The following is a 22,601-nucleotide window of genomic DNA, read 5'->3' on the forward strand; positions in this document are numbered from 1 at the left end:
TTCCACTATCAGCAAAACTTTTCCCACACTCCATACGTTTAAATGGTTTCTCCTCTCGGAGTCATTGATGTGAGCTATGTGTCCTCATTCAATGAAGCATATCCCACATTTCACACATTTTAATTTCTATTCCTCATGAAACGAAAGGTGCCCCATTCCTTGGAATTCTGAATGTCTTCTCCATCACCTTCTTCAGAGTGGGAGGAAAGGAAATCCTGTTTGGGTTTCAAGGAAGAGAACAAAGGGAAAGAGAACACATCAAGCGCCATTAGCCCCTTCTCCTATTTCAACATCTCCTACATTCCCCCGCCTCCTACCCATGTTCCCAATTTTTTGGAAATGAAAAAGCAATGTCATCAAATGATAGTAATGCATCACCACCTTTCATAATCCTCAACCATTGTTAATAAAGCAGCATGATCTTGGAATACAGCCTTTTCAAATCAATTGTTTCCTCACAGGAAAGGCAGCTGCTCTCTGTCCGTGAACAGGCCCTCTCTTTCTCTGGTCCATCGTTCCTTTGGACATTCCCCATCCTCTGCATCATAATCCTGCATCCACCTCTAGATCTTTATGAATCACCTGCATAGTCTCATTGGCCACAAAAGGTCCATGTGGACCATTTTGGGAGGCCCAGGTCTACATCTTCTCCAGGGACTGTGGTCTGGGTCAGTCAGAGAACTAGTGACAAGGCTTGGTGCTGTTCTTGGAGATGGACCTCCATCTACATGCCTCACATTCCATGGCGAGAGCAGGAGAAGCAGAAGAAAAGCAGATGGCACATGGGAATCCCAGACCCCACCCCCTGCTCCTTATAATAATGATGGGCTGCCTGATCTCGAGCCCATCCTAAAGTGACACTGAAAAAGCTGCATATTAAAGGCAAATGGATAACTGTACTAGTGAAAACTTCAACCTTGAATATGTAGTGTTGAATTATTGATGGCCTGAAGTTGTGTTATTTCTAGAGACATGAATTTATTCCGGTTCTGTCTCAAATATAGCTATTGTATGATGTCATGAGGTGTCATGGGAGCGGTAGTACCTTTGGTGGTCCCCACCCTGCTCTCAGCTCTCACCTGTGCCTTCCAGAAGCTGTCAGGATGAATCAGGGGCCACAATCCCAGGAATGGCTTCAACCGGCCGGCAAAACCAGGTGAGGATAGCTGATGGGTCTCAAATCCTTGGGGGGCTGGGGAATTCTGCTGCACCTGAAGTCAAGCCCTGGTGGATGGAGAGGATGAGAAGAACAGTGAATCCCACAGTCTAGAAGGCAGATTCTGCCCGTGCGGAAGAGGAAAGTGAAGGGCAGATGGGATCGTCAACCGGGGAAGGAAGCCCATCGAGAAGGAAAACTCTGGTGCTAAACCTTCACTGCCTCGTGAGTTATGTTCAGGAGAAGAAAAGGCTATGGAAGGAAACCCACACAAATCCAGAGTGGAGTCTCTAAGACGGTTGGATGGTGCCCTGCACACCTTCTTCATTCAACTCCTGCAGCCAACCTGGTGCCAAACATACTGCTCTGCTTTCCTTGGGACCATATCAGCCAGGCTGAGAAGGGGGTCTGGTTGTCTAGGCTGCCCAGGACCCCCAACCCCACTGCCCAGGCTGGCAGTGCTACAAACACAGCAGTTTCAAGTGGGGAGATGGGCTCAGAGCTGTGTATCAAAGTCTCTCCGATGTGGAACAAGGGAAACAGAAACAAAATTTACATCATAAAGGTAAAGGTAAAGGGACCCCTGACGATTAGGTCCAGTCGTGACCGACTCTGGGGTTACGGAGCTCATCTCACTTTATTGGCCGAGGGAGCCAGCGGCATACAGCTTCCGGGTCATGTGGCCAGCATGACTGAGCTGCTTCTGGCGAACCAGAGCAGCTCATGGAAACGCCCCTTACCTTCCCGCCAGAGTGGTACCTATTTATCTACCTGCACTTTGACGTGCTTTAGAACTGCTAGGTTGGCAGGAGCAGGGACCGAGCAATGGGAGCTCACCACATCACGGGGATTCGAACCACCGACCTTCTGATTGGCAAGTCCTACGCTCTGTGGTTTAACCCACAGCGCCACCCGGATCCCATATTTACATCATACGGCACTGTAAAAGTATTCAAAATATTTGTTTTTCGAAGAAACGACCACAATGTATCATGTGGCCCCTTCAAAGCTAATGAAAGTCTTGTGGCTGGAGCTTTTGGGGGTGCAGGACCAGGAAAGCTCCTGCTACCATGATCTTTCCAATTGGGATTCAGGCCTCATCATGGGACTGAAATTGCCCTGGTTGTGCTGGTTGATGATCTCCAACGGGCCAGAGGTTGAGGGGGAAGCTCTTTCCTGGTTCTGCTGGATCTCTCAGCGGCCTTGAAGACCTTTGGCCATGGTGTCCTTCTGGACCCTCTAGGGGAGCTGGGGGCCCTGTTATGCAGTGGTTCCCCTCCTTCCTCCTGGGCCATGTCCAGAGAGTGGTGTTCAGACCCCTGGATGCTTACTTGTGGGGTGCCTCAGGATTCCATTCTCTCCCCCATGCTTTTTACTATCTATATGAAGCTGCTGGGAGAGATCATCAGGGGGTTTGGGCTGGGTGTTCACCAGTATGTGGATGATGCCCAGCTCTTCCTCTCTTTTAAATTGGAACTAGTGAAGATGGTGAATGTCATGTGTGACTGCTTGGAGGTGGTTGGAGGATGGATGGTGGCTAACACATTGAGGTTCAATCCTGACAAGTCAGAAATACTGTCCCTGGGGGAGGGTGGGGGCACTCCTGGTCCAGATGGGGTAACTGTGCCCCTGAAGGACCAGGTGTGCAGCCTGTGGGTCACCGCCTTCTGGAATCCATTTGTGAACAGAATGTGTGAGTAAACTCTTTTTATACTTTTAAAGAGGCGGTGGATGAAGATTGGAACAAATTCAAAGTTTATCTTAAAAACTGTTGTAATTTGGAAAATTAGGGGCTCAGAGTAATAAGAGATAAAGAACTACAGTTGTATTAATAACTAATAGATGTTAAATTTATGAAATATAATCAAGTTTATTACGAGAGGGTTGCTGAAAAATCTTGAAACAAGAATGCAGAAAAGGGGTGGTACGGGGAAGTCGATTTTCTGTTTGTTTATGTTTATGCTTTTGCTTTGTTTCTTTTTTACTTATGGAAAACTAATAAAAATTTATTATAAAAAAAAAACTCTTTTTATACTTTTATAGAAGACTGTGTCGTGTCTATCTTTTTATGAGGGACTAAAGTGGAAATTACCAAGGAAACTTATTTTAGAGGCTTTAGCGAGCCTGAGCAAACGCATCCGCTGTAAGTTTAAAAGGGGGAATGTTACTCTGCTAAATTGTACAACTTGTTAACACAAGTTGGAAAGGATATAATCAAACAAAATATCCTCTCCTGCATTCCTGAACATTCCCAGTGTCATGGTTGCATTTTTCAGGCATAGAAAAGTACGGATCTAAGTACAGCGATGATTCCTAACCTATCGGTTCAAGAAGGTTCTGGTAGTTTTACTCTGTATGATTCAAAGCTGGTGTTGTCTCTAGATCAGGGGTCTGCAACCTTTAAGACAAAAAGAGCCACTTGGACCGAAGGAAAAAAACTGGGAGCCGCAAAACCATTGCGACATTTAAAACAGTGGGGAGTGTCGGGGCAGACAATGCGCCTCCTCCCCTCGCTAGTATCTGCCCCAGAGCCGCGGCAAAGGTGTAAAAGAGCCACATGCGGCTCCGGAGCTGCGGGTTGCTGACCCCTGCTCTAGATCATGGGGAGGCAAACTAAGGCCTGGGGGTATAAATGTGATGATGATGATGATGATCTTGTGGGTTTTTTAAAAGTTATTTTGGAATTCGTACTGCTATATCAGCTCACAAAATCTTATGGGTGGAGAAAATCACAGGGTTGCTGTAAAATATAATCCCACCCACGACTTCTCATTTATATACAGTCTGTACATTTGGGGAGGTCACACACCTCACCTGTGCTAATACTGGCAGTCTTTGGCCTCCACAGGCACACCCGGTGTGTAGAGCCTCCAGCCACAGGCACTGTCTATCAAGAAAAGGGGTCCTTTGACTGGGAAGATGACATGCAGCGTAAATTAATAATGCAGAGTTTTAAAGAATAAAAGCTTTACTGAATTAAAAGAAGCTTCTTCATAAACAACATGGTTCCAAACAGTTTGACTGAGATTGCATACAGACTCTGCTCAGGGCTGAGACAGACAGACTCTTGCTGAAATCTTACAGAGAGCACAAAGTGCGACTGGCTACTACGTCACATGTCAGAATGACTCCACAGTTAGCAGTTAAGCCTGAATAAATTGAGGAGGCCCAAATGACTGTGCTGTCCCTGCACTTCCCAGCCTGCTTTGCTGCTTCTACTCTCATGTGTCTTTGTCACGTGACAAAAGATTCATGCAGTCGCTGTCATCGGATGCTGATGGGTTGTATCTCAGCTTGTCAGTCACTCTGACATTGGCTACAAAGAATAGGGGGAACAGAAATGTCTTTGAGGTGCAACTTCCGTATCAAGCCTGAGAGCCATTCCATGGACTCTGCACCCCTGTTTCTGATGACAGGTGTACATTATCTTCATCCTCAAGAAAGGACAATTAAAGATGGAAGCCTGAGAGAGAGGAAAAGGTTTCTGGCTGCTTCCTGGGTGGGATTACGGAAACCAAGAGCCACTTCTGAGAAGGCCTCTCCCCTCCCCTCTTGTCACGGCTAACAATTGGCCGCTGTTTCTTTAATGCTTAAAAAGCTGCGAGTTGTATATATAGAGTCAGAAATGTTAGTTTGGTGTTGGGTTGGTTGGTTGGTGAAAGCTGGCAGTGTTGATGTGTGTACAGTTGGTCAGTCACTTTTGCAGAAAGACTTTTGAGAATACAGTGGTACCTCAGGTTAAGTACTTAATTCGTTCCGGAGTTCCATTCGTAACCTGAAACTGTTCTTAACCTGAAGCACCACTTTAGCTAATGGGGCCTCCTGCTGCCGCTGTGCCGCCAGAGCACAATTTCTGAAGCAAAGTTCTTAACCTGATGTATTATTTCTGAGTTATCGGAGTCTGTAACCTGAAGCGTCTGTAACCTGAAGCGTCTGTAACCCGAGGTACCACTGTAAAAGCAGAAAGTACTCTGCCAGGATGCTCTTCTCGTGGACTCTTCAATGCTGACAAGGGCCCAAGGACCAGGCTGAGGCCACAAAGGGAGGCCAGAACCTTCTCTGTTCTTTTTACAAATACTGACATCTCTTCCTCTGGATTTCCTCTCCTCTCCAGGGGACCAGTGGTTGGACTGGGCAGAATCGCTGTGTCTGGACAGGGCAGGGGCTTATGGGGCAGGAAGAGGATGCAGATTGCGGGAAGGAAGGGTGGGGGGACAGGACCCCCCACTTTCCAGGGATCCCTCTCTGGTCGCCTTGAAGGGGGGGTCGATTACTGGGCGGGAGAGAGAGGCCAAGGCTGTTCCACCAGAGATCCCCCGCAGCTGCCACAATGGAGACGCGATATCTCTCCCCCCCCCCGCCGCCGCCGCCAATGCTGCCCTTCCCTGCCCCAGGGATGCTCCTCTCCCTCCCCCCCCCCACTTCCTTGACCCCCTCCCTCTCTCCCGGAGTCTCCCCTGCATCCAGAGGCTCCCTTGGCTCTGCTCACCCCACACCCTGCGCCCCCATCTCTCCAGCCGGAGGCGCCCCCCCCCCCAAGACAAGCAGGGGAGGGACAGGGGGGTCTCTATCCCTCGTGCCCGTTAACCCTTTCGTGGCCCACCTCTCTCTGCGCGGAGCCCCCAGCGCTCCGGGGATGCCTGCGCAGGGGACACGGGGCGATGGGGTCCTCATTGGGACTCCCTGGGTGGGGATCCCATGCCCGCCCCCGCCAAGGCGCCTAAGGGGCCGAGAAAAGCTCCCTTCGCAGCACGCGTGCCGTGGTCCAGGCCCTGCCGACGGGGCCCACGGAAGGCGCTTGGGGGAGCTGGCGGGGGTCTCCTGCAACACCCTCGCCCTGCGCGCCCCATCTCTCCATCCACAGGTCCCCCGACAGGAGCAAGGGAGGGTCAGGGGGGTCTCTATCCCGGCGTCTCTCGCGCCCCTTAACCCTTTCATGGGCCGTTTTTCTCCGCGCAGAGCCAGGGGAGACGGGTGAGGGGTCCTCCCTGCGAGGAAAGCCCCCTTCGCAGCACGCGTGCCAGGATCCAGGCCCCACGGAAGGCGCTTGGGGGAGCTGGCGGGGGTCTCTGGGTCCTTCCCCCCTCCCTCTCCTCCCCCCCGCGACCCCTTTACCTCTTTCTCCTCGCTCCCGATTCTCCTTTCCTGCAACATCCACCGGGCGGGGGGGTCCCCTGCCTCCTCCCTCCCCTTTCCGAAAGCGCCCCTCGCCCTAGAGCTACGGTGCAGAGCAGCAATCCGGAGTGGAAGCTCCACTTCCGGGAGAAGCAGGCAGGGTGGGAGGGGGGCTCCCCGCCCCACATTTCTGGAGCAGAAACCGGATTGGAGGAGGAGGAGGAGGAGGAGGAGGAGGAGGAGGAGCAATGTGTTGGGCGTGTGATTTGGGATTGTGTGGGCGGGATGAGAGAAGGATGTACCGGGAGGGGGGGAAAGTGTTGAGCGGGTGGGGGGGAGGAGGAGAGGAAATCCCCCCCCCCGTCTTCCTTCTGGGGATCAGGAGAGGGGGGAGGGGCTGATCCCTACAATCCAACAGCGAAGTCACAAAATGAGTTCTGCATTTAAATCAGATCAGACTCCGAGTTCGTGTTTGGGCAACATGACAGGTCTGTCCGTCGGGATGCCTGAGGATTCCTGCTCGCTGCCTTTTCCTGGCCAGCCTGAGAGATCACTGGAAAGGGCGGATTTCTTGACTCCAGAATCCATCATCGCAGACCCCTTTCATTCAGGCCCAGAGATCTGCTCTTTGGACCAGTCTGCTTGGATCATGTGGATCACCAATGGATCATATGAATCATCACTGGATCATCCATGATGTCATACCCGTCTCACGGAGGGGGGGGGGCCTCAGGATGAATCTCCTGCCACGTGACTGGGGGAGTCTGGAGGCTGACGGGGGTCAGACAGGGCTGCTGTTTTGCTCTTCTTACTATTTCAGCTCAGGTTTTACTGCAATGGGTGGATTCATTGAGGAAACGGGGCTACGTTGCAAAGAGGCCAATGTGTGTACTTTGTTACCACCCAGTGAGTTGTGTTGCAAAGGCCATTTGCAGAAAGGCTCCTATTGTACCACCTGCGGCTACATGCTGGAGTTTGGGTGTTTTGTGGAAATATGTCTCTATAAATGCACTTATCCCCTTGCGTTTATAAAGACATTAAATCCCATGAGATGTGCAAACTGGCTTCTCTTGGAAGCACCACTCTGCAGCCCTGCCTGATGCATGCTTACTTAGGAGTAACCCCTACGCGGTTCAAAGGGATTTGCCGTTCCATCTGATGCACGCTTACTCAGAAGTAAGTCCCCATAGTCGCCTTTGGCTGGACTTGAGCATCCAGGGGTCCTTTACCTTGGGTAACAGGGGCCAGGAGGGGCCAGCCCCAGCCCCTGCTGGCTGGTCACATCTTCCACACCAAGAAACTGGGCAGAGCCTTTAGGAGCCTCTGGCTGAACCTGCTGCTCTTCTCCCTGGCACCGCCATCTCCACGCAGGTGCCCCCTAGGCAGATTGGCCTGCAGTTCCCCTCAGTGCCAGCCAGCACGATGCCTGCACTCAGGAAACCTGGAGGGCACTGGCTGAAGTCTGGGAGCCCTCAGTGCCAATGCGCAGCTGCTTTGCTTTTCCTTAGCCTGGCGGACATCAACACAGCACCCTACAGGGGGGTGGTCTCTTGTTCAGATGCCCTCCCTGGGGAAGAGTCGTTGGCCACAGGAAAGTGTGCCAGGAGGGGCCATTGAGAGGGCAGTACAGACAGCCAGTGGGGAGAGTGCCTTCCTTGGGTGGGGTGGGGGGAGCTTGGATGGCCCCCTGCCTGTGATGCTTAGCTGAGATTACTACTATGCTGGGGGTTCAACTAGATGACTCAGGAGGGCCCTCCCTACTTTACAGTTCGAAGCCCCCGCACTGCCCCCTCCACACCACCCAGATGGGACTCTCTTGTCCAACCCCAAAAGGCCATTCCTCTGTCTGGACGGGGAGGGGGGAGATAAGGTTCGCCAGCACTGCAGCCCCTAACTTTCAAGCTGGGGCAGAGATGCAGATGCTCCAGGGTCTGGGCTGGCCACAGGCCCCCATGGGCGTGGATGTTGAGCCTTTTTTTGGGAGGGGGGGTGTTACAGAAAAATCTAGGTGCGAGGCTGCTCAGTCCCCCAGCTTATCGGGCTGGCCCTGCGGGTCCCTGTGGAATAAAGGGGGGAGTCCAGCCAACCGGAGCAAATAAAGAGAGATTGCAAGGAGAGAGATTGCAAGGAGCTCCAAAGGGACTTCTCCAAATGGGGTGAATGGGCCGAAAATACAGTTCATTGTCAATGAGATTAAAGTGATGCATGTTGGGACAAAAAAACCCTACGCCCGTTAATATAATGTACAGGCTCATGGGTCTGAATTGGATTTCTCTGTGTGCTCTGGGAGACCAGGGGAGAGGGGAGCTGGTCACAGCAGGAGGGGGAGTCTCCCTGGATGCTTCAGCAGCCGGCCTCCTCTGGGTCTCCTGGCCCCCTCCTCTCCCCTCTCTGAGCCTAAACTGCTTCTCTTCCTACTCACCAAACCCTGTTTCCTCCTCAGCTTCCAACGCCTCCCCTCCCGTTCTGCTCCCTTTCCTCCCTCTTTCTGCTCACTGCCATCCCCCCACCAGTCCCCAGGATCTAAGCCTTCTTCCCTTGTAGGTCCCCCAACTGGTGCCTCCCCCCCCCCCCGGCACCCAGCTGTTCCATGACAGCAAAAGCAGAAACAACAGTAAAATCAGTATGATAGCAATATGAACTGTGGGCCTCTGGTAGGAAAACTCCCTAGCAGCATGACTGAATAAAAACTTCTGGGACTATGGAAAAATACTATCTTCCCCAAACCCCAGAATAAGGAGGAGCTCTAGGGTTGCCCCATGGGGTTCAAGAGTGAAGATGGGCCCATCAGGAGATTTCCCTGGTCCCTGCAGCCCCTCCGTTCCCCTCTTGCAATTAGGCTTGGGGGAAAATCACCCATTAACTTACAGTATTATCAGTTTTCTTCAGAATGCTTAGGAGGCAGGGATGAAGTTTGGGTGAAGAATCAGTGCTTGGAGATCATGCGGTGGGGGGATGACAGAGTTTGGTGCAAAAACCGTCTTGCATGCTTGAGTAGAGCAACTCCAGGGCATGGGCCAAGTAGCAGCAGGGAAGGGGCCACGTGCAGAGCAAGTCCCACACTGAGGTCCAAAACACACAAAGAGGCAGCAGGACTTCTTCAGTAATAGTTTACTGAGCTTTCAAAGCATACAGTTCTCAGTGGGTCCCCAGTGAGGCACAAAACGTAGCTCCTGAGAGCAAATCCAGTTTCAGCAGTAAAAAAAATACAGCACACAGGATATCCAAGTCAGGCACACAAACCGGCAGAAGGGAGCAAGGGAGGAAAGAGGCTGGAAGGACACAGGGCAAAGGATGTGTGTCTTTCGCTTCCTGTCGTCTGGGAGGGAAGTCAGGAACTCGGCATCTGCAGGGGCTTCATGAATAAAAGCTTTCTGCCGGCTGCTTCCAGGCAAATGAGCATCCCAGAAACACACTCTGTGATCTGTGGGGTGCTGCCATATCAATTGTTTTTGAAAAGATATCACAATGTGGTCTAGAAACCGGTATAGGATGAGATTAATAGATCGCCCAGCCCTAATCCTCATTCACCACCAGAAATCCAGATTCACCAACTCCAACCTCACTATCAAAAGGTACCTTACATCTAAAATTATACTCACTATTGTGAGACGTTACCTTCATTATTTCATTACTATACAATTTTACATATAAACACCAGAACTTCAAATACATGACATGCTTTTAAAATGGATTTTCTGCTGAGTTGAGTTCATTGCTGTCAAGAAAAGAGTGGACTCTGAAAGGAACATGTCCCACACTCCATACATCTAAATGGGTTCTCCCCTCTGAGTCCTTAGATGTTCCTTAAACCAGTGTTTCCCAACCGGTGTTCCGCGGCACACTAGTGTGCCGCGAGACGTTGCCTGGTGTGCCGCGGGAAAAATTAAAAAATTCGAAAGATATCCGGAGAGGCGGCCTTCAGGCGAGTTTTAATTTTAATTTTCCTTCTCCCACTTAATGCCCCACGCTCGCCCGAGCAGCTTGCAGTCCTCGGTAACCACGGCGACCCGAGGGAGGGGAGGGAACAGGGAAGTCGAGGGTGGCGGCGAGCCGCGATGACGTCAGTGGGCCGCGCCGCCTCGCCCTGGCACGGTGTGAGAGCCCCGGCTAGTGGCGCGAGCTTCAGAATAAGTGGGATCCGCGTGCGCGAGACCGAGATCGCGGGTAAGGAGCTCAGCCCTGGGCAGGAGGAAGCGGGGCCGCGCGTGCGGGCCACATCCCCACAGAGAGCGAGCCTCCCCCGGCCCACCACTCCGGGCAGGTCCACTCGCATGAGGGGGCGGCGATGGCGACGGCCGGCAGCTTGCCTGCAATGCCATCCCTCGAGCAGGCGAGGAACCCGGAGGCTACCAGATGCGAGTCCTCTTTCCCACCCTGCTCGGGAGTCCAGAGCACTTGGTCGCATTCAGGATCTAGAGTGGGGAAGCGGGGCTTGTGTCTGGGCTGGACACATTGGGCTGCCTGTGCCGCTCGACCTGCGGGGAGAAATCAGGGTGGGAGTCACGACCGTGAGGCAGGGCTGCCAAGTGTGGCAGAAGAGGACACGGCCGTCGCACCTGTCCTTAGGTAGGAGCTTCTTCCGTGTCGACCTGCTGCCCTAAAGTCTTGGCTTTTTTCTTGGCTTTTTGGCGGTTGGCACAGAAGGAAGGCAAGGGGGAGGGGGGAAAATTGAAACTTACACTTTCGTGCGTCCCTCCCGGCGTGACGCTGCGCGCTGACGTCACGGGGCTGTAATGGTGGTGTGCCTCAAGATTTTTTTCATGAAACAAGTGTGCCTTTGCCCAAAAAAGGTTGGGAAACACTGCCTTAAACACTCCATTATAACTAAAGCACTTTCTGCAATCTTTCCCTTTAAACAGCTTCTCCTCTTTGAGGGTTGATGGGTTTGTAGGGTGTCAAGTGTTAAAGTTCTCCCTGTCCATGAGTCTGTAGATGTAGGACTTCCACTAGGACTGAACCTCTGTCTACTTGACATTTATAGGGTTTCTCTCATGTGGGAGTTTGTTGATGTAAATCAAGGGCTTCAATCGGACTGAAGCTCCTTCCAAACTCCATACATTTAAATGGTTTCTTCCCTGTGTGTCTGCTGAGGTTTTCTAAGATTTCCCCTTTGACTGAAGCTTTTTCCGCACTTCATGCATTTAAATGGTTTCTCCCCTGTGTGAGTCAGATGATGTTTTCTAAGGCTTGCATTGAAACTGAAGCTCTTTGTATTGATGGAAGAGATTCATAAAGACCAAGCGGGCTTTCTCCCGGGAAGACACTTGTCTGATAATTTGAGGAACGTAATTGATATTTTGGAAAAACTAGAAGTGAATATAAACACTAAAGCAGTTCTGATATTTGTGGATGCGGAGAAAGCTTTTGACAACATCTCTTTGAGTTTCATGAAGAAGAACCTACAGGGGATGGGGGTAGGCCAAGGTTTTGAAAATGGTATAGGTGCAATATACTCTGAACAAAAGGCTAAATTAATTGAAAATAATGTGGTGACGGAAGAATTTACGATAGAAAAAGGGACACGACAGGGGTGCCCAATCTCCCCACTGCTTTTCATATCGGTCCTGGAGGTTCTGCTGAATATGATTAGAAGGGACCGGTTGGTTAAAGGTATACAGGTCGGAGCCAAACAGTACAAACTGAGAGCATTTGCAGATGACTCAGTATTGACGTTACAGGAGCCAGAATCTAGTACTAAAAGGGTTTTAGAATTAATTCAAGAATTTGGTCAAGTGGCAGGATTTAAACTGAACAAGCTAAAAACTAAGGTTTTAGAGAAAAATTTAACACCGATTGAGAGAGAGAGGTTTCAGAATGAGACAGGCCTGACTGTGGTTAAGAAAGTGAAATACTTGGGGATTAATATGACAGCCAAAAATGGGAACTTATTTAAAGATAATTATGAAACATGTTGGACAGAAGTGAAAAAAGATTTAGAAATTTGGTCAAATTTGAAGCTTTCACTGTTGCGTCGTATTGCTGTGATAAAAATAAATGTATTGCCTAGAATGTTGTTTTTGTTTCGGACATTGCAAATTGTGGACAAGATGGACTGTTTCAAGAAGTGGCAGAGAGAGATCTCTAGATTTGTCTGGCAGGGCAAGAAGCCCAGAATAAAATTTAAGATATTAACTGATGCAAAGGAAAGAGGTGGATTTGCCCTGCCAGACTTTAAACTTTACTATGAATCAGCAGCTTTTTGCTGGTTGAAAGAATGGCTACTTCTTGAAAATACAGACATTTTGGATCTAGAAGGCTTTAACAACGTATTTGGATGGCATGCATATTTATGGTATGATAAGGTCAAAGCACATAAAGCATTCAAAAATCATATTGTCAGGAAAGCATTGTTTAATGTCTGGATAAGATACAAGGATTTATTGGCAAATAAAACCCCAAGGTGGTTGTCACCGATGGAAGCGAAAGCTCTGAAAAGGCTCAATATGAAGGCCAAATGGCCGAAATATTGGGAAATTTTGGAACAAGGAGGAGATAGACTGGAACTGCAGAATTTTGAGAAATTAAAAAACAAAGTGCGAGACTGGCTTCATTATTATCAGATAATGGAGGCATATAATTTGGATAAGAAAATTGGTTTCCAGGTGGAAAAATCAAAATTAGAAACAGAACTGTTAGAACCCAAAACTAAGATTTTGTCAAAGATGTATAACTTGCTGTTGAAATGGAATACTCAGGATGAAACGGTGAAATCTGCTATGATTAAATGGGCACAAGATGTTGGACATAATATTATGTTTGCTGACTGGGAACAGTTATGGACCACAGGTATGACGTTTACAGCATGTAATGCCCTAAGAGAGAATATTATGAAAATGATATACAGGTGGTACATGCCCCCAGTGAAACTTGCAAAAATTTATCATTTGCCCGATAATAAATGCTGGAAATGTAAAGAAACTGAAGGTACATTCTTTCACCTTTGGTGGACGTGCCCAAGGATTAAGGCTTTCTGGGAAATGCTATATAATGAACTGAAAAAGGTATTTAAATATACCTTCTTGAAGAAACCAGAGGCCTTTCTCCTGGGCATGGTCGGCCAGTTGGTGTCAAAGAAGGACAGAACTTTTTTTATGTATGCTACAACAGCAACAAGAATACTCATTGCAAAATATTGGAAGACACAAGAACTACCCACTTTGGAAGAATGGCAGATGAAGGTGATGGATTACATGGAACTGGCAGAAATGACTAGCAGAATCCGAGACCAGGGAGAAGAGTCGGTGGAAGAAGATTGGAAGAAATTTAAAGACTATCTACAGAAATATTGTAAAATTAATGAATGATAGAATGATGTTGGATAGCAATTAAGGGTTCCCAGCTGTAATGCTTTAAGAGAATATGAAAAAAGGGTTATAAATGGGTTAAAATCTAATGGTAAGGATTTGCTGAACCAATGAATTGAAGCGGAATACAAAAAAGAGAGGTATGAGGAGGTCCGGGAAATAAGCTAAAGGAAAATAAGTAATAGAAAATAGGTGTGTTTTTAACTGTTTTTATTTTGTATTTTTCTTTTTCTTTTTCATTTTTACTGTAATATTTCAAAAATCTTAATAAATATTATATATATATATAAAAAAGAAAAGAAACTGAAGCTCTTTCCGCATTCCATGCATTCTTATGGTTTCTCCCCTGTGTGTGTCCGTTGATGTATATTGAGGTGTCCACTCTGACTGAAGCTCTTTCCACATTCCATACATTTAAATGTTTTCTCCCCTGTGTGAATCCGTTGATGCATATTGCGTTTTCCAATCTGACTGAAGCTCTTTCCACACTGCATACATTGAAATGGTTTTTCACCCGTGTGAGTCCGTTGATGTGAACTTAAGTTTCCACTCCGACAGAAGCTTTTTCCACACTCCATACATTGAAATGGTTTCTCCCCTGTGTGAATCCGTTGATGTTTTCTAAGGTCTCCACTGTGACTGAAGCTCTTTCCGCACTCTATACATTTATATGGTTTCTCCCCTGTGTGAATCCGTTGATGTTTTCTAAGGTCTCCACTGTGACTGAAGCTCTTTCCGCACTCTATACATTTATATGGTTTCTCCCCTGTGTGAATCCGTTGATGTTTTCTAAGGTCTCCACTGTGACTGAAGCTCTTTCCGCACTCTATACATTTATATGGTTTCTCCCCTGTGTGAATCCGTTGATGTTTTCTAAGGTCTCCACTGTGACTGAAGCTCTTTCCGCACTCTATACATTTATATGGTTTCTCCCCTGTGTGAATCCGTTGATGTTTTCTAAGGTCTCCACTCTGACTGAAGCTCTTTCCGCACTCTATACATTTATATGGTTTTTCACCAGTGTGACTTCGCTGGTGTAATTTAAGTTCTGCATTCTGCCTGAAGCTCTTCCCACACTCCATGCATTTGAAAGGTTTTTCACCCATGTGAATCCGTAGGTGTGAACTTAAATGTCCACTCTGACAGAAGCTTTTTCCACACTCCCTACATTTAAAAGGTTTCTCCCCTGTATGCGTCCGTTGATGCATATTGCATTTTCCAATCTGATTGAAGCTCTTTCCACACTCCATACATTTATATGGTTTTTCACGCGTGTGAGTCCGTTGATGTATTCTAAGTCTATCACTCTGACTGAAGCTCTTTCCACACTCCATACATTTATATGGTTTCTCCCCTGTGTGAGTATGGTGATGTTTATTGAGGTGTCCACTCTGACTGAAGCTCTTTCCGCACTCTATACATTTATATGGTTTCTCCCCTGTGTGAATCCGTTGATGTTTTCTAAGGTCTGCACTATAACTAAAGCTCTTTCCGCACTCTATACATTTATATGTTTTCTCCCCTGTGTGAGTCCGTTGATGTGAACTTAAGTGTCCACTCTGACGGAAGCTTTTCCCGCACTCCATGCATTTAAATGGTTTTTCCCCTGTGTGAGTCCGCTGATGTATATTGAGGTATTGACTCTGACTGAAGTTCTTCCCACACTCCCTGCATTGGAATCCTTTCTTGTCCATGTGAGTCCGCTGATGTGTTCTAAGTTTTCTACTATCAGTGAAACTTTTCCCACACTCCATACTTTTAAATGTTTTCTCCCGTCTCGGAGTCATTGATGTGAGCTATGTGTCCTAATTCAATGAAGCATATCCCACATTTCAGACATTTTAATTTCTATTCCTAATGAAACAAAAGGTGCCCCATTCCTTGGAATTCTGAATGTCTTCTCCATCACCTTCTTCAGAGTGGGAGGAAAGGAAATCCTGTTTGGGTTTCAAGGAAGAGAACAAAGGGAAAGAGAGCACATCAAGCTCCATTAGCTCCTTCTCTTATATCAACATCTCCTACATTCCCCCACCTCCTACCCATGTTCCCAAATTTTTGGAAATGAAAAAGCAATGTCATCAAATGATAGTAATGCATCACCACCTTTCATAATCCTCAATCATTGTTAATAGCACAGCATGATCTTGGAATACAGCCTTTTCAAATCCATTGTTTCCTCACAGGAAAGGCAGCTGCTCTCTGTCCGTGAACAGGCCCTCTCTTTCTCTGGTCCATTGTTCCTTTGGACATTCCCCATCCTCTGCATCATAATCTTGCATCCACGTCTAGATCTTTATGAATCACCTGCACAGTCTCATTGGCCACAAGAGGTCCATGTGGACCATTTTGGGAGGTCCAGGTCTACATCTTCTCCAGGGACTGTGGTCTGGGTCAGTCAGAGAACTAGTGACAAGGCTTGGTGCTTGGTGCCAGCTGAATGGGTGCTCAGGGAAGCTCCTGTTCTTGGAGATGGACCTCCATCTACATGCCTCACATTGCATGGAGAGAGCAGGAGAAGCAGAAGAAAAGCAGCTGGCACATCGGAATCCCAGACCCCCACTGTTCTTTATAATAATGATGGGCTGCCTGATCTCGAGCCCATCCTAAGGTGACACTGAAAAAGCTGCATATTAAAGGCCAATGGATAACTGTACTAGTGAAAACTTCAACCTTGAATATGTAGTGTTGAATTATTGATGGCCTGAAGTTGTGTTATTTCTAGAGACATGAATTCATTCTGCTTCTGTCTCAAATATAGCTATTATATGATGTCATGAGGTGTCATGGGAGCGGTAGTACCTTTGGTGGTCCCCACCCTGCACTCAGCTCTCACCTGTGCCTTCCAGAAGCTGTCAGGATGAATCAGGGGCCACAATCCCAGGAATGGCTTCAACCGGCTGGCAAAACCAGGTGAGGATAGCTGATGGGTCTCAAATCCTTGGGGGACTGGGGAATTCTGCTGCACCTGAAGTCAAGCCCTGGTGGGTGGAGAGGATGAGAAGAACAGTGAATCCCACAGTCCAGAAGGCAGATTCTGCCTATGCTAATGAAAAGTCTTCTGGCTGGAGCTTTTGGGGGTGCAGGACCAGGAAAGCTCCTGCTACCATGATCTTTCCAATGGGGATTCAGGCCTCATCGTGGGACTGAAATTGCCCTGGTTGTGCTGGTTGATGATTTCCAACGGGCCAGAGGCTGAGGGGGAAGCTGTTTCCTGGTTCTGCTGGTTCTCTCAGCGGCTTTGGAGACCTTTGGCCATGGTGTCCTTCTGGACCCTCTAGGGGAGCTGGGGGCCCTGCTATGCAGTGGTTCCCCTCCTTCCTCCTGGGCCATGTCCAGAAAGTGGTGTTGGGGGATGAGTGTTCAGACCCCTGGATGCTTACTTGTGGGGTGCCTCAGGACTCCATTCTCTTCCCCATGCTTTTTACTATCTATATGCAGCCACTGGGAGAGATCATCAGGGGGATTGGGCTGGGTGTTCACCAGTATGTGGATGATGCCCAGCTCTTCCTCTCTTTTAAATGGGAACTAGTGAAGATGGTGAATGCCCTGTGTGTCTGTTTGGAGGTGGTTGGAGGATGGATGGCGGCTAAGACATTGAGGTTGAATCCTGACAAGTCAGAAATACTTTCCCTGGGGCAGGGTGGGGGCACTCCTGGTCCTGATGGGGTAACTGTGCCCCTGAAGGACCAGGTGTGCAGCCTGTGGGTCACCGCCTTCTGGGATCCATTTGTGAACAGAATGTGTGAGTAAACTCTTTTTATACTTTTATAGAAGACTGTGTCGTGTCTTATCTTTTTATGAGGGACTAAAGTGGAAATTACCAAGGAAACTTATTTTAGAGGCTTTAGCGAGCCTGAGCAAACGCATCCGCTGTAAGTTTAAAAGGGGGAATGTTACTCTGCTAAATTGTACAGGCATAGAAAAGTACGGATCTAAGTACAGCGATAATTCCTAACCTATCGGTTCAAGAAAGTTCTGGTAGTTTTACTCTGCATGATTCAAAGCTGGTGTTTTCTCTAGATCATGGGGAGGCAAACTAAGGCCTGGGGGTATAAATGTGATGATGATGATGATCTTGTGGGGTTTTTAAAAGTTATTTTGGAATTCGTACTGCTATATCAGCTCACAAAATGTTATGGGTGGAGAAAATCACAGGGTTGCCGTAAACTATAATCCCACCCACAAAATCTCATTCACATACAGTCTGTAAATTTGGGGAGGTCACACACCTCACCTGTCCTAATACTGGCAGTCTTTGGCCTCCACAGGCGCACCCGGTGTGTAGAGCCTCCAGTCACAGGCACTGTCTATCATGAAAATGGGTCCTTTGACTGGGAAGATGACACGCAGCGTAAATTAATAATGCAGAGTTTTAAAGAATAAAAGCTTTACTGAATTAAAAGAAGCTTCTTCATAAACAACATGGTTCCAAACAGTTTGACTGAGATTGCATACAGACTCTGCTCAGGGCTAAGACAGACAGACTCTTGCTCAAATCTTACAGAGAGCACAAAGTGCAACTGGCTACTATGTCACATGTCAGAATGACTCCACAGTTAGCAGTTAAGCCTGAATGAATTGAGGAGGCCCAAATGACTGTGCAGTCCCTGCACTTCCCAGCCTGCTTTGCTGCTTCTGCTCTCATGTGTCTTTGTCACGTGACAAAAGATTCATGCAGTCGCTGTCATCGGATGCTGATGGGTTGTATCTCAGCTTGTCAGTCACTCTGACATTGCCTACAAAGAATAAGAGGAACAGAAATGCTTTTGAGGTGCAACTTCTGTATCAATCCTGAGAGCCATTCCATGGACTCTGCACCCGTTTCTGATGACAGGTGTACATTATCCTCATCCTCAAGAAAGGACAATTAAAGATGGAAGCCTGAGAGAGAGGAAAAGGCTTCTGGCTGCTTCCTGGATGGGATTGCGGAAACCAAGAGCCGCTTCTGAGAAGGCCTCTCCCCTCCCCTCTTGTCACGGCTAACAATTGGCCGCTGTTTCTTTAATGCTTAAAAAGCTGCGAGTTGTATATATAGAGTCAGAAATGTTAGTTTGGTGTTGGGTTGGTTGGTTGGTGAAAGCTGGCAGTGTTGATGTGTGTACAGTTGGTCAGTCACTTTTGCAGAAAGACTTTTGAGAATACAGTGGTACCTCGGGTTAAGTACTTAATTCGTTCTGGAGTTCCATTCGTAACCTGAAACTGTTCTTAACCTGAAGCACCACTTTAGCTAATGGGGCCTCCTGCTGCCGCTGTGCCGCCAGAGCACGATTTCTGTTTTCATCCTGAAGCAAAGTTCTTAACCTGAGGTATTATTTCTGGGTTAGCGGAGTCTGTAACCTGAAGCGTCTGTAACCTGAAGCGTCTGTAACCCGAGGTACCACTGTAAAAGCAGAAAGTACTCTGCCAGGAGGCTCTTCTCGTGGACTCTTTCATGCTGACAAGGGTCCAAGGACCAGGCTGAGGCCACAAAGGGAGGCCAGAACCTTCTCTGTTCTTTTTACAAATACTGACATCTCTTCCTCTGGATTTCCTCTCCTCTCCAGGGGACCAGTGGTTGGACTGGGCAGAATCGCTGTGTCTGGACAGGGCAGGGGCTTATGGGGCAGGAAGAGGATGGAGATTGCAGGAAGGAAGGGTGGGGGGACAGGACCCCCACTTTCCAGGGATCCCTCTCTGGTCGCCTTGAAGGGGGGGTCGATTACTGGGCGGCAGAGAGAGGGCAAGGCTGTTCCACCAGAGAACCCCCGAAGCTGCCACAATGGAGACGCGATATCTCCCCCCCCCCCCGCCGCCAATGCTGCCCTTCCCTGCCCCAGGGATGCTCCTCTCCCTCCCTCTCTCCTGAGTCTCCCCTGCATCCAGAGGCTCCCTTGGCTCTGCTCACCCCACACCCTGCGCCCCCATCTCTCCAGCCGGAGGCGCCCCCCCCCCAGAGAACATGGGAGGGACAGGGGGGTCTCTATCCAGGCGTCTCTCGCGCCGCTTAACCCTTTCATGGTCCGCTTTTTCCGTGCAGAGCCAGGGGAGACGGGTGAGGGGTCCGCCCTGCGAGGAAAGCCCCCTGGGGGCGCTTGGGGGAGCTGGCGGGGGTCTCTGGGTCCTTTCCCCCCCTCTCCGCCCCCGCGACCCCTTTACCTCTTTCTCCTCGCTCCCGATTCTCCTTTCCTGCAACATCCACGGGGGGGGGGGGTCCCCTGCCTCCTCCCTCCCCTTTCCGAAAGCGCCCCCCTCCCAGCTTTGGGGCAGAGCAGCAATCCGGAGTGGAAGCTCCACTTCCGGGAGAAGGTTGGGAGGGGGGCTCCCCGCCCCACATTTCTGGAGCAGAAACCGGATTGGAGGAGGAGGAGGAGGAGCAATGTATTGGGGGCGGGATCTGGGATTGTGTGGGCGGGATGAGAGAAGGGTGTGCCGGGAGGGGAGGGAAAGTGTTGAGCGGGTGGGGGGGAGGAGGAGAGGAAATCCCCCCCCCGTCTTCCTTCTGGGGATCAGGAGAGGGGGGAGGGGCTGATCCCGACAATCCAACAGCGAAGTCACAAAATGAGTTTAAATCAGATCAGACTCCGAGTTCGTGTTTGGGCAACATGACAGGTCTGTCTGTCCGTCGGGATGCCTGAGGATTCCTGCTCGCTGCCTTTTCCGGGCCAGCCGGAGAGATCACTGGAAAGGGAGGATTTCTTGACTCCAGAATCCATCATCGCAGACCCCTTTCATTCAGGCCTAGAGATCTGCTCTTTGGACAAGTCTGTTTGGATCATGTGGATCACCAATGGATCATATGAATCATCACTGGATCATCCATGATGTTATACTCGTCTCACGGAGGAGGGGGGCCTCAGGATGAATCTCCTGCCACGTGACTGGGGGAGTCTGGGGGCTGACGGGGGTCAGACAGGGCTGCTGTTTTGCTCTCCTTACTATTTCAGCTCAGGTTTTACTGAAATGGGTGGATTCATTGAGGAAACGGGGCTACGTTGCAAAGAGGCAAATGTGTCTACTTTCTTACCACCCAGTGAGTTGTGTTGCAAAGGCCATTTGCAGAAAGGCTCCTATTGTACCACCTGCGACTACATGCTGGAGTTTGGGTGTTTTGTGGAAATGTGTCTCTATAAATGCACTTTTCCCCGTGCATTTATAAAGACATTAAATCCCATGAGATGTGCAAACTGGCTTCTCTTGGAAGCACCACTCTGCAGCCCTGCCTGATGCATGCTTACTTAGGAGTAACCCCTACGCGGTTCAAAGGGATTTGCCATTCCATCTGATGCACGCTTACTCAGAAGTAAGTCCCCATAGTCGCCTTTGGCTGGACTTGAGCATCCAGGGGTCCTTTACCTTGGGTAACAGGGGCCAGGAGGGGCCAGCCCCAGCCCCTGCTGGCTGGTCACATCTTCCACGCCAAGAAACTGGGCAGAGCCTTTAGGAGCCTCTGGCTGAACCTGCTGCTCTTCTCCCTGGCACCGCCATCTCCACGCAGGTGCCCCCGAGGCAGATGGGCCTGCAGTTCCCCTCAGTGCCAGCCAGCACGATGCCTGCACTCAGGAAACCTGGAGGGCACTGGCTGAAGTCTGGGAGCCCTCGGTGCCAATGCGCAGCTGCTTTGCTTTTCCTTAGCCTGGCGGACATCAACACAGCACCCTACAGGGGGGTGGTCTCTTGTTCAGATGCCCTCCCTGGGGAAGAGTCATTGGCCACAGGAAAGTGTGCCAGGAGGGGCCATTGAGAGGGCAGTACAGCCAGCCAGTGGGGAGAGTGCCTTCCTTGGGTGGGGTGGGGGGAGCTTGGATGGCCCCCTCCCTGTGATGCTTAGCTGAGATTCCTGCTATGCTGGGGGTTCAACTAGATGACTCAGGAGGGCCCTCCCTACTTTACAGTTAGAAGCCCCCGCACTGCCCACTCCACACCACCCAGATGGGACTCTCTTGTCCAACCCCACAAGGCCATTCCTCTGTCTGGACGGGGAGGGGGAGATAAGGTTCGCCAGCACTGCAGCCCCTAACTTTCAAGCTGGGGCAGAGATGCAGATGCTCCAGGGTCTGGGCTGGCCACAGGCCCCCATGGGCGTGGATGTTGAGCCTTTCTTTGGGAGGGGGGGTGTTACAGAAAAATCTAGGTGCGAGGCTGCTCAGTCCCCCAGCTCGTCGGGCTGAGCCCTGCGGGTCCCTGTGGAATAAAGGAAGGAGTCCAGCCAACCGGAGCAAATAGCTGAAGATCCGAGTTTATTGCGCAACAGGTTCAAAAGGCGATTGAACCCCGAGGATGGGGTGACAGGGACTTTTAAAACCTTCCCACCATATCCCAGAATACAGTTCGTACAGCATCATTGCTGCATCACTGCTACATCACTGACATGTCACAAAAGGGGAGGGTTACACATTATTAGCATAGACAGATGTGTTAGGGAAACACACAAGTATAAGATGAGCATAGACAATTATGTCACAAGTACCCACCACCCAAAAGTACAATAGAACTTCCTTTGCATGTCTGGAGCCTGAGGCGAGTCAGGTGATGAGATTTGGCTTCCTTTGGCTAACAATGAGCCCAGCAATTGTCACCTCTGGGAACTTCCTGGAGTCCTTTTTCAAGGGGAAAATAGCTTTGGAATGGAGGAAACTGGGAAAGGAGATGATTTGATATTCTTTTTAAAGCTAGGTAACTTCCCTGAGCTGTCAAGTTGAAAGGATACATTCAGGCATAATATTTGTAATGATTTTATATTATTTTTAAAAGCTAAGTAACTTTCCTGAGCTGTCAAGTTGAAAGGATACATTTTCAGGCATAATATTTATAACATTTAGCAACTTTAAAGATGTGCCCCCGCCCCCGTAATTTCCGTAACAGCGGAGATCACTTGCCTCCGGCTTCTAGGCCAGGGAGGGGGAAGCTCAGCCCCCGGCCAGGAGGGTCCCCCAAATAAAGCATCTCTGGGTGCTTTGCGCGCCATGCGCGTGGCTCTCCGGGGCTCCTGCTCTCCAGAGGGAGAGAAGAGGGAGATCTGGGTGCCCTCGGCCTGCCAAGGGTTA

At 49.4% G+C, this 22,601-nt stretch overlaps 1 protein-coding gene and 1 long non-coding RNA gene across 2 annotated transcripts in view; both read right to left on the minus strand.

Annotated features, from left to right (window-relative positions):
• Positions 1 to 19,871, minus strand: part of LOC114604882 (uncharacterized) — a 35,190-nt gene extending 15,319 nt beyond the window's left edge. Inside the window, 3 exon segments of the mRNA XM_077935573.1 lie at positions 13,883 to 15,515; positions 16,412 to 16,556; positions 19,714 to 19,871. Of these exon segments, the coding sequence (XP_077791699.1) occupies positions 13,883 to 15,365 (1,483 nt within the window). The 5' untranslated portion in view covers positions 15,366 to 15,515; positions 16,412 to 16,556; positions 19,714 to 19,871.
• LOC144329070 (uncharacterized) lies at positions 9,365 to 11,337 on the minus strand. The gene is made up of 2 exons (XR_013394502.1): positions 11,080 to 11,337; positions 9,365 to 10,077 (listed from the first exon to the last, which is right to left on the minus strand). It is a non-coding gene; the product is annotated as an uncharacterized LOC144329070 (long non-coding RNA).
• Positions 19,872 to 22,601: the final 2,730 nt, after the last annotated feature.

Source organism: Podarcis muralis, chromosome 10 (assembly GCF_964188315.1).
Source record: "Podarcis muralis chromosome 10, rPodMur119.hap1.1, whole genome shotgun sequence".
Taxonomy (NCBI): Eukaryota; Metazoa; Chordata; class Lepidosauria; order Squamata; family Lacertidae; genus Podarcis; species Podarcis muralis.